This window comes from Pundamilia nyererei, unplaced genomic scaffold (genome assembly GCF_000239375.1).
Source record: "Pundamilia nyererei isolate P.nyererei 1_Seehausen unplaced genomic scaffold, PunNye1.0 scaffold00022, whole genome shotgun sequence".
Lineage (NCBI taxonomy): Eukaryota > Metazoa > Chordata > Actinopteri > Cichliformes > Cichlidae > Pundamilia > Pundamilia nyererei.
Window position 1 is genome coordinate 3,017,851 of NW_005187423.1, and position 10,988 is coordinate 3,028,838.

At 39.6% G+C, this 10,988-nt stretch overlaps 1 protein-coding gene across 2 annotated transcripts in view; it reads right to left on the reverse strand.

The window, feature by feature from the left end:
- Nucleotides 1–10,492, reverse strand: part of LOC102216201 (uncharacterized) — a 23,934-nt gene extending 13,442 nt beyond the window's left edge. Inside the window, exons 1-8 of one of the 2 annotated variants that reach the window (XM_005726936.2) lie at nt 10,438–10,492; nt 10,140–10,349; nt 9,842–9,991; nt 9,214–9,255; nt 8,243–8,322; nt 7,867–7,954; nt 7,642–7,752; nt 1,459–1,701 (exon numbers count right to left, since the gene is read on the reverse strand). In XM_005726936.2, coding sequence (XP_005726993.1) covers nt 1,459–1,701; nt 7,642–7,752; nt 7,867–7,954; nt 8,243–8,322; nt 9,214–9,255; nt 9,842–9,991; nt 10,140–10,349; nt 10,438–10,459 — 946 coding nt within the window. In that variant the 5' untranslated portion in view covers nt 10,460–10,492. Of the gene's footprint in view, nt 1–1,454; nt 1,702–7,641; nt 7,753–7,866; nt 7,955–8,242; nt 8,323–9,213; nt 9,256–9,841; nt 9,992–10,139; nt 10,350–10,437 lie in introns of both variants that reach the window. The other variant, XM_005726937.1, reaches the window with a different exon arrangement.
- Between the last annotated feature and the right edge of the window lie 496 nt (nt 10,493–10,988).

The window sequence follows — 10,988 nt, forward strand, 5'->3', positions numbered from 1 at the left end:
AAAAAAAAAACAATTTTGGGGAAAAAACCAGCAAAGTGTCACTTTAAAACACAAATTTAAGAGATATTATCTAAATAAAATCTAAACATTTTTTCTTCTGGGTATGCCAGCATAATTTCTTATCTGTTTAAAGACATTTTGTGAAAGTTTGACCTTATTTGACCTTGAAGAACAGGTTAGAGGTCCGAAGTAACGTGATATTAAAAATCCACATATCCATATCATTGCCCGTATGCCCATATGGTGCCAATACAAACAATGGCAGTAAAAACATAGTTTTAAATAGCTCTATACAGCATTATTATCTCTTTACCGATCAATCATACTTGATATTTTTAATCTTTTTCCAGTAATTTAAGTTGACTATACACACGGCTTTTTGTCATTTTCCAACCAATAAATTAATAATTAAGTTGACACTGAAGACCTTGATGGACTTAAGCCAAATTTGAATGGTGTCATGGTTGTTGACAGAGTGTTTTTGTGTTATTTATAGTCATTGATTTCATTATTTATGATTTTCTCTTGGTGTCTGCTTCTGTGCGCCTCCAATGCTCCATGTTCCACGTCCCCTGTCTTCTCAGTCAGTGTCATGTCTGTGTCTTTGGGATTCCTGGTTCTTAGGTTTTGTCCCTTTGCCTTCCATGTTTAGTGTGTCACATCTCTAGTGTAGGGTTTGTTCTTTCTATGTTTAGTCATCTGTCTTCCCTCTCAGCCGTGTCTCGTGGTTAGTTCTCGGTCGCCGTGCTTGTCCTGTGTTTCCTGGTTTACTTTGACAGTGGGGGAGCCTATCCCAGATGCCACAGAGTAAGAAGTGGGGTACACCCTGGATACACCTCTAGTCTGTCACAGTACTCTTTAAGTGATTTTGCTTAAATAAATTTATCACAAAAAGACAATTTTTAGAAGATCAGTTTGATTCGAGTTCAGCTGATCGCAAAGATCACACCTACACATGCTGTTATTCCCTATTACTTACACTATCCAACCACTAGAAGGGGCATTCTTTCACACTCATTTTAGAGAAGATCCTTTACACAATTACACTGACTAAGAACTGTGTACACATGTCAGGCTGAAAGAAAAAGTCTTAATCTACCTTCCAATGTTTCACAGTAAACTAGATTTTCAGGGTAAATAGAGGAAGGAATTCACAATATGCATGAAAGTTCTGCTTTTGTTGTTTCTCTGTTAGATGGCAGTGTGTTGAAATGTTGCATTTTGTTGTAACTCGGATATGAACGCGGAAGAGCTGAACGTTTACCCCTTAAAGCAGAACAGTAAGTTCGCGAGCGAGTTTGGGATTTGTTAAGACAAATCCATGAGACCTGAGTGTTTGAAGGCCTGCATCATCCTCAGTGTACTATACGGGCGTTTCTGTAAACTGTATTTTAGGATTTCCGAAGGTGAAGGACCTGTGATGAATGTTTAGAGGGAACAAATGATCTAAATACCAACTTCTCGTCTGAATGAAGCCAGCGTTGTTGCTGTTGTTCTCATTTGTCTCCTTCAGGGACTCCACTGAAGTCTTGTTGGAGACAGCGGCCTCATCATCAGTTTTGACTTCCACAGTGGACTCCACAGGTGCAGGAGGCTCAGCTACATCCGCTTTGGGCTTGTCCTCAGAGCTGTCTGGAGCGGGAGCAGGAGCTGGAGTTGCAGACTCAGTGCTGGGATCAGCAACAGATTTATCAGTCTCAGCTGTAAAGGACAACAAAAGCAGAAAGCACAGCTGTTTTTTGTGGTTCTCAAGATAAAAAAACAGTGATTAAAATAAATGGAAACTGAAACAATGTGGATAAGTAGAATAAACACACGGACTGAGTTTGAAAATACTGGAATGCCCCTGTATTTGTGTCATACCTTTTCGACAGAATGTTAAACTTTTGCAATAAGTTAATTGTGTGAAATTCTTGAAACATTTCTTCATTTTTTCCTTTAAATCTAGATGACATTGCAGAACCGCTGTTTGAATTATTTAGGTGCCCCATAATCACAGCATTTCCACTTAAACAGCCTGAAGTAGTTTGTCCTCAGGCATGATATTTCTTGGGCAAAAGCATTTGAGGGGGCCACCATGTTGGTAATGAGGCAGCTGATTAGTGATCACTTCCTAATGAGCCACAGCCATGCAGCTGTTGGAGGCTGTGGGAAAGTAGGGCGGCCCCATTATTATCTGACCCAGTCTTAGGGAGAGGGAAAGGAGAAATCAAGGAAAGAGGAAGATGGCTGTTCTTCAAGACGTAATTGTGGAATGACTAAGCTGGCTGGTCAGTCGTTATTCGAGCCTTTGCTAAACTATTCTTCACAGGTGGATTCCTGGCATGAATCAGCCTCTAACTACTATTTCGTTTGGGTTTTAAACATGAAGCCAATGCGCAACTCTTTGCTTTATTTTCAACTGCCACCAGGGGGCAACACATCTATTTGCAAACAACAGGTCTAACGTTCTCAGTACTTCTTCATCACCACTCTCAAAGCAAACATCACGTCTGTAGAGCTCGTTCTTGACATGAAACCATACTGCTGCTCACTGATCATCACCTCTCTTCTTAACCCTAGCTTCAACAACTAGCTTCATGGTATGATTCTTCAGTTTTATCTTCTGTAGTGACGCAGCTCTGCACATCCATTCTCCATTCCTCAGGCATGATCGCTCCCTCCAGAACTGTGTTAAACGTCCTGGTTAAACGTATCTTCATACCGTCCATCTGGACCAGCTGCCTCTTCCACTCCTCTGCAAGTCCTCTGCACTTCCTGATTCACTGTCCTCCATCCGTTGTCCTTTTTCTCTCATTTCCCTTACTTATCAGCTCCTCAAAGTACTCTTTCTCAACATACTCTCTTCACTTTTTATAAGAGTTCAATGTCTATCCTTAACCACCCTAATCTGCTGCACATCCTTTCCAGTTTGAGCTCTGCCTAGCTGATCTTTATAAGCCTTTTTCTCGTTTCTGTTCAGCCCCACATATAGCTCACCATAAGCCTTTGCCTTAAGAGTAAAATATAGTATAAAGTGAGGAATACCTTGTTATTGAAAAAGCTGCACATGTACAGTTCTCCGATAAAAACAAAACAAAATAAAAATTATAACTCGGTTTTTTCCTACTTGTGGAAGGCTGTCGGTCTACTGTTTACCTCAGCTGTCAATGTTGGGTGAGAAACTTTATTCACTCTGGAAAAGGACTCTAAAACTATGTGAAAGGAGTGCAATGTGAATCAGCTCACTTTTGACCATGACAGCCTTACCGAGTTGAATTGTTGCTGGGGATATTCTGAGCTGTTGGTAAGTGCTACTGTTTTAGCTACTGTTAGCCTCTGTTAGCTGTTGTTAGCTTGTGTTACCTGCTGTTTGCTAGCATTAGTGAAACCTTTGAAGTGGGTCTAAAATTGCTGGACTCCACCACTAATTAAATAAAATTTCATATGACGTGAGTATGTAACTGTTTATCAGAGGAAAGGTGAGATTTTTAGGATACTCAAGCCTAATATTAACTGACATAATGTTAGCCTATAGCCAGCTGGTGTTTTCATATAGCAAACTTGTCAACTGTCTGGAGACAGTAAGATTACATGTCTAATCTACTGAGAATAAGAACGTGCAATAATATCTGTAATTAATTAGCATTTGTGTTAGAGCCCTGACTTCAGTTCAGTAGATGAGATTTTAGGTGAGGAGGAAAAGGATCAAAAGACCCCGCCTCTAATGATAAACCATAGTTATTATGCTTAATATCTTGAGTTTAAAGTTTGAGGCACAACTTACTACATATGTGGCCGGTTTTTAGCCGCAAATATAAAATGCCATTAGTAAGAAGCGAGGAGTCATTCCTGGCCACTGAATTCAAATATGGTGGGGCAGCTTCCACAAACCACAAACCCACTGCTATGTATTTTTAATAGATTTATTATAAGTTTATGAGAATGCATTGGTTTGTTGGAAGATGTAATAACACAGTGAAATGTGAAACCTAGCTGACATGTATACCAGTCAACTAGGTTTCATTTGACCAGATTCCATTTGGCATTGTAGTTATGTTACAAAGTTACACGGGACATTTACGTAGGATTTTGGGCATAAATATTTATTTGAGTGCAGCAAAAGCAGCTGGTTAACAGCAGCTTGGATTTGTGTTTCCATTCAAGCACAGTATTGACTTACTCACAGTACAGTACAATCACTATTTAAATATTTACATTAAAAAAAGGGGAAAAAAAGTGCTTCTCGTCAAGTTAACACATATAGTCTGATTCTAAATGCTGAAAAATAGAAGCACGTGTGTTCGATTTTTCAGTGGGATGGCTGAAAAAAAGCACCTCAAACACTTCCTGTAGATATACCAAGCTATTATACCCACATTTGAGCAAATTATTGTGCGTTTCTAGACTGATGGCAGTTTTTATACATGCTGCCTTTCAGGTCAAGGGCTGTGCAGACTAACTTGCTATCAAACTGACCTTTGATTGGTTCATTTCAGAGAGAGCCAGGACAGCTGCTTTCCTTGCTTTTGCTGTCAATTGTGAGTAAATCCTGCCTGCTTTGATTTGATGCTTAAACACACCGACAACACGTGAGTAACTATTGCTTATTTCTAGATTTCTGTGTGAGCGTTATTTGATCTGTATATTTGAGATGTATCCACGGTTAAAACACAGTTTTCTGTTTAAAAATGGCCACTGTACAGAGAAAAAAAGAGAAGTATTTGTGATCAGTCCAAATACAAATGATAAATAATGTTGCCAACTCACTGGCCAGAGGAGTACTCGGTCCTGATAAAAGATCATAATGGGTGATAAGAGTCAGCTTTTGTGTCATTAGTTAAATCTTTCTATATAAAATAGCTGTACAGCAATTTTGATCCTGAAGAAAAATATTAAACCCAACCAAAATAAACTGTAACAAATGCACCGTTTGAATCAGTATGCAATATTTCTGGAAGTGCAAAGCTCTCTCAGTGGTCAGCAAGACAAGACAAGTGAAAAGTCTCCTAAAAACGTCAGCCCATACCCCTTTTGCACGACACGCAGTTTGCAAAAGTCACAACAATGTGCTTATCTCAATGTGTGGATTTAAGATGCCTGTCAATGTGAGGCGCAGTCATTATTTTCTGCTAGTCAGGGTCTGTGTTAGATCTGTGTCTGTGCACCGCTCTGCACAAGATTATACACCACTCTATCTGACATGCAAGAAAATAGGCTGATCTTGAGCTACACCTCAATAGTGTGAATGCCTGTGAGGCATTCACACTATTGAGACCCTGTTTCTCTTTATTCTTTATCCTTTATTGTTCTAGTTGCTCCATTTCTTAACTACTCCCTCAGTTTTCAGTCGATTTTCACCGTTCAAACTTTAAACTGTTCTGCTATTTCTGCTATATCTTTTGGTGATGATAACTTTTATACTTTTTCAGATATTCAGCCTTTTATGCCATTTTTTGGCCCATTTGCTAACAGGGACCACATTATCAGTGTGATCACTAGTTTTGCTTGCTGGGCTGAGCCACGTTTTAGCTCAGTGAGAGGGGCAGTCGTTCTCTGACCAGGAGGCCCGGGATCGAATCCCGCTTATGGCAAAAAAAATTTCAGTTAACACTTCCACTGTTTAAACTCTTTTCCACACAAATTTCAGCTTTTCACCTCTTTTTGCAACATTTTCAGTTTTTCACTACTTTTCAGCACAAATTCCAGCTTCTTAAGCTGTTTTTAGCACAAACTTCAGCTTCTTTTCCTCTTTTCAGCAGAAAGTCTGCTGATTCCCCTCTTATCAGCAGTTTTCAGCCTTTTCACCCCTTTTCAGCACAATTTTCAGGTTCCTTATCTCTTTTTTGCTGAACATTCAGCATTTTCACCTCTTTTTTTTTTTTCTTCTGCACAGTGCACATTTTTTTTCTCTCTCATCATATCTATGTTTGAGACCAGAACTGGTTTGGCGCAGTCGGATGCGCAGCTGCCGTGAGCTCTGGTGGCAAGGGTTCGAGTACATGTGACAGATGCTGCACATCTTCCCTGCTTACATGTAATCTGCTTTCAGCAGAGTTCAGCTTCTACACAGTGTTTTCAACAGATAGCTCTCCTTCTTCTGCTGTTTTCAGATTCCACTACACGGCATTCACACTGCATTTTTGCAGGAAATGCAACTTTTTCTAGTTTGTTTAAAATTTGCTTTCAAGAGGTCTTTTTTTTGCCTCATATGCTGTATTTCCATTTATGATTGTGGATTTTTCATTAAATTGCTGCACCTGTTTCCAGTAAAATACAGAAGAAGCAACGACGGGCACAAGATTTTTTACACAGTACTATGTCATAAACTACCTATATGGAAATGACATGTGTTTAGCAGGCTTCAATTTCCAAAGCCTGAAAAGGGCGTATATGCTTGTTTCCTCTCACACCGAATTCAACTATTGCCCCCCCCCCCCAAATCAACTTTTCCTTCTTCAAATTTAAAATGATTTTTTCAAGCCCTAAAATAGTAGATATTAAAAAAATTTTTTTTAACAAACAATGAAACTAACTTGCTGTCTTGACACCTCTTTTGCCCACAAAACCAACAGTAGCAGTTCCCCAAATGTCTGCAAGTGAGTGTACATTTCTAGTAGGTGCTACAGATTCTTGTCACAGAGATTAGACAACATTAGTATCAAACACAGATGGCAAAATTTCATTTTTACTGTCACACGAGAGGGGGAAACAAACAAAAAGCAGACCCTTTTCACAACAACTGGGACAAGACATTGTTGGGGAAGTCAGAGAGACACGCCACAATGTCACACAAGGAGAATACTAGGATCGGACAAACTTTATTCATTTACAAGGAAACGAAAATATTAAAGCAACAACATTTTAATGAGCAAGTGCATGGCAAAAAGGGAACAATGTTGTATATAAAAGTCACAGAAGAGCAAAAGCTCATCTCCATGATTCCCTGCACAAAGGCTTAGGAATACAGCTTTCCACAACCTCAGGATTTATTTATTTATTAGATCTTGCATCTACTTGGGTAAAGGGAAACTAACCATACTCCTTGTTTCTTAACTTAGCTCCCATTTCCATCAAGTGGTGGGCTAAAGTACTGCAGGGCATCTGTTGTGGGAGCTTTTTTTAAACTAGAAAACTTTGTTAGCTGTGCACACACACATTTCAGAATACTGGAGAACTGTGTGAGTCAGACTGGTGTGTATTGCATCAGATTTTCCCTCTAAACAAACTGACTTCATTTCATATTTTAAGTTTCGTGTTAACCGTTAAGTCAACGTCTGAGTCATGTACACATAAAGATTTCACTATTTCAATATTTACAGCATCCGTGGATGTTGCTACGGTAACGTGTGAGGAGCGGTGTCACGAACAGGACTTCCTTTTTGTTCTCTTAACACATCTTAAGAAAGAGGAAGTGGCAAACACCGTTATACACTCACACCATTTTTAATCCACCAAACACATGCTGTTTATCTGAGTTTCACACACGCGGAAACCATTTTCTTTAACACATCATAACAGGAAAGGCGCTGGTGTGAAAAATTCAAAGTGAATTATTGGTACAATATCAAAAAACCGTTGTTGAAGTTGTGAGTAAAATCTGGGTTTCCTATTGTGACAAGTCAAATATTGTGAAAAAGATCCAGACAGGTTTGTTCTTACCTTTCTGCTCCTCCTGTGCTTCGGGTTTAACTTCATCTGCGCCTCCTGGCTTTGCCTCCAGTTCTTCTGGCTCTTTCGCAGTAGTTTCTGTACTTTCGAAGGTTTTCAGACCTGAAAAATATTCAGACAGGAAAAATGTTTATTTATTCAGATGGAGGAACCTGGTTCAAAAAACAGAACGATGTTATATTTAAGGCGACACATTGTCTCCAGCCAATAACTGACCATTTTGAGGTGCGGTATCAACAGGCTCCACGGTGCTGAGAGGGATGTTGACTTCATCTTGTCTGGAGGAAAAATCAACTGAGTAGCGCTGAGGAGATCCAGAACACAGGGGAACGCATTAGTGCCTTTATTTAAATGTTTTTCTTTACATGCAACACAGATCCCTGGCTTAAACTGAGCAACAAAAGCTGCAGTTATATGACCATGATACCACACATTTTGAAAAAATCTTTGGACCAAACAAGGATATCAGTTCCCCGCACACTCCCAGTCTTAATGAATAAATCGCTGTCTGTACCTACATGTTTAGCAAACAGTATGAAACCCAGTCAAACCATTCTTTGTTGGGTATTGAATGTAGAGCTTCTTTACTTACTCTTCTTCTTTTCTTTGTCACGTAACAGACAAGTAAAAATGCCACAACCACGAGGATGATAATGACTAGAACGATGATACCTGAAGGAGGAAATACAATTCATGTTTAGAGTGAAGCACATCTGCCAACACTGTGGCTATGCACTGTGACCCACAGACCTCCAAGTAAAGACCTACACTCACAGGACACTTCATTAGTTACACTATGCAATCAGTGATGCCTTGATTCTCCGAGGCGTAGATTCAACAGGGTGCTGAGAACATTCCTCAGAAGTTTCTGGTCCATTCTGACATTTATACAAAGCAGGATGGATCCATGCTTTTACAGCATATTGCTGACCCTACCACCAGAACGCCACAGATCAGGTAGCATTTTTCAAATTCAGTTTTCGAGTTTTGTTGAGTTGTGCAAACTGTAACTTCACTTTCCTGTTCTTATACAACAGGAGTGGCACCTGATGGGGCCTCCTGCTGCCGTTGCCCTTCTGCTTCAAGATTTAATGTGTTGTGCATTCAGAGACGCTCTTCTGCACACCTTGTGTCGAGCACAAACTGATAGTTTGAGTTGCTTTTCCCTGCAGTCAATCTATTATCCTTCTCCCAGAGTACTGCCGCTCACTAGATATTTTCTGTTTTTCAGATCATTCTATGTAAACCCTAGAGATGGTTGTGTGGGGAAAATCCCACCAGATCAGCAGTTGTCCCAAATACTCAATCCTGCCCCAACAATCACGTGACATTTAAAGTCACTTAAATAAAACTTTCTTCCCATTCTGACGCTCTCTTGTTCATGCACATGCCTAAATGCATTGAGTTGCTGTCATGTGATTGGCTGAGCAGATATTTGATCGATGAGCAGAAGAACAGGTGGACTTAATGAAGTGGCATGTGACTGTAGATTTACACACTAGATTTGACAGAAAAGTTCTAGCCTCTGTGAGGCACAGACATGCTGACGTATGTTTAACTCACCAGTTTTGTCAGAGCCAGCTGTCTTTGGACTGGACGTGGAACCTGTGAGATATACAAGACGCTTGTATGAAATAAAAAACCTGCCAATGAGTTGTCATAAAACGTTAGTCTATCCATAATCCAATCGAAAAACACCCACAGCTGACATTAAGGATATTCATATTCATTTGCACTTTTGTTTCAAGCAATTTCAAGCAACTCTTTCCTCTAGCTCAGGGAAACTCATTTAAGATCAAGGGCCACAAAGATGTCCAGTGGACCAAATTCGTATCTTTGCTAGGCCAATTCTGGCCTCTGGAACTTATGTTTGCCTCCATCATTCTTGTTTTATTCCTGCAGAAAATATCTGAATGTTTAGCTGCAAAACGTGCCTCGATGCAAACACGCCAGGGTTTATCTGAGGTTTTCCACTAAAAACGGTTGCATGACGAGGCTGTGAGCTAATCCTGTCGAAATGAGGAGAACTGCAAAATCGTGCGAACCTTTTCAATTGGATTGTTGCAACAACTGTTTCATCTGTTTGATCTGCAGATGAAGGGTTTATTACAATCAACACAGTTATTGGCATGCAGAGAGCTATGAATAATCATGCTGATTTTGGTAATGTAAGAAATCAGTCCCAGCTTACTCTTCGGGAATGTGCCTTTTGTGGTTTGAGATGTCACAGGACCACCCGGTGCAGGTGTGGTTTGAGGTTTTGTGGTCCATTTAGTTTCAGGGACAGTCTGACTGCTGGGCTTTGCTCTACCTGTAGTAGCAACACTTATTGCGCTGTTTCCTACAACAAAACAATCAAAACATTTTTTTTATGTTAAGAAAAATAAGAAACTGTGAAGTTTGGACCATTTACAAGGGTTAAAATATCTGAAAGAACTGCTTTACAGTATAGGCTTTATTGTAAAAGGAGTTCAGATAATAGCTCTCACCAGAAGATTCAGTGCTGACGTTCATTTCAGTACTTGAGTTGCTTGTCTTGATGGTAGTTTGATCATAATTGATGGTCGTGTTCATTGTGCTGGTGTTGGTAATGAAGGTGGTGGTGTTGGTGATGAAGGTGCTGGTGGTGTTGGTGATGGGGGTGATAAGATCTGTCTCAAGTATTGTTTTGTTTGCTATGGCGGTCCCCACAACCAAACCTACACAAAAAATAAATATAATGTTCTAATAGGTCAAAACAATATATCAAACCTGATTACCTTATCATTAAATTCAGTTTCAGCATACCTTTTTTGGCCTTTCTATGCATTTCCTCTTGTCTTTCCCCAGTTCCTTTTACCCAACACGCATTAGACCCACTGATTCAGAGTGCCTTATCATTTAACACAGTATGAAACTCACAGGTAGTACAATACACACCTATAAAACGTCCACTTTCAGCTCATAATCTTAAAAAAATACGACATATATATAGCAAGAAAATAACTTTAATACAATGCATTAACAACTTGGGAAATTACTCCCCAGATGTTACAAAAAATTTCATTTCTACACATTTCTACAGCCATATGTGAAATCGTGCACAAAAGCACTACAGCAGGATATAAGACCTAGTTCCCGTTATATAAAACACACGCAGCCTTATTGAACTGAATCTTCCTGTGTGTTAAGGCAGCGTGCCTGAGAACCTTTTTATGCACACACTGGTTTAAGTGCAACGTACAACACTCTCACATTTAATCTGCAAAAACAATGTTCTGTCAGATTATGTGATTTTATTAAATTCACATTGTAAAAATTACGATCTGAACCCAGATGGAAGAATTTCTATTGAGGGA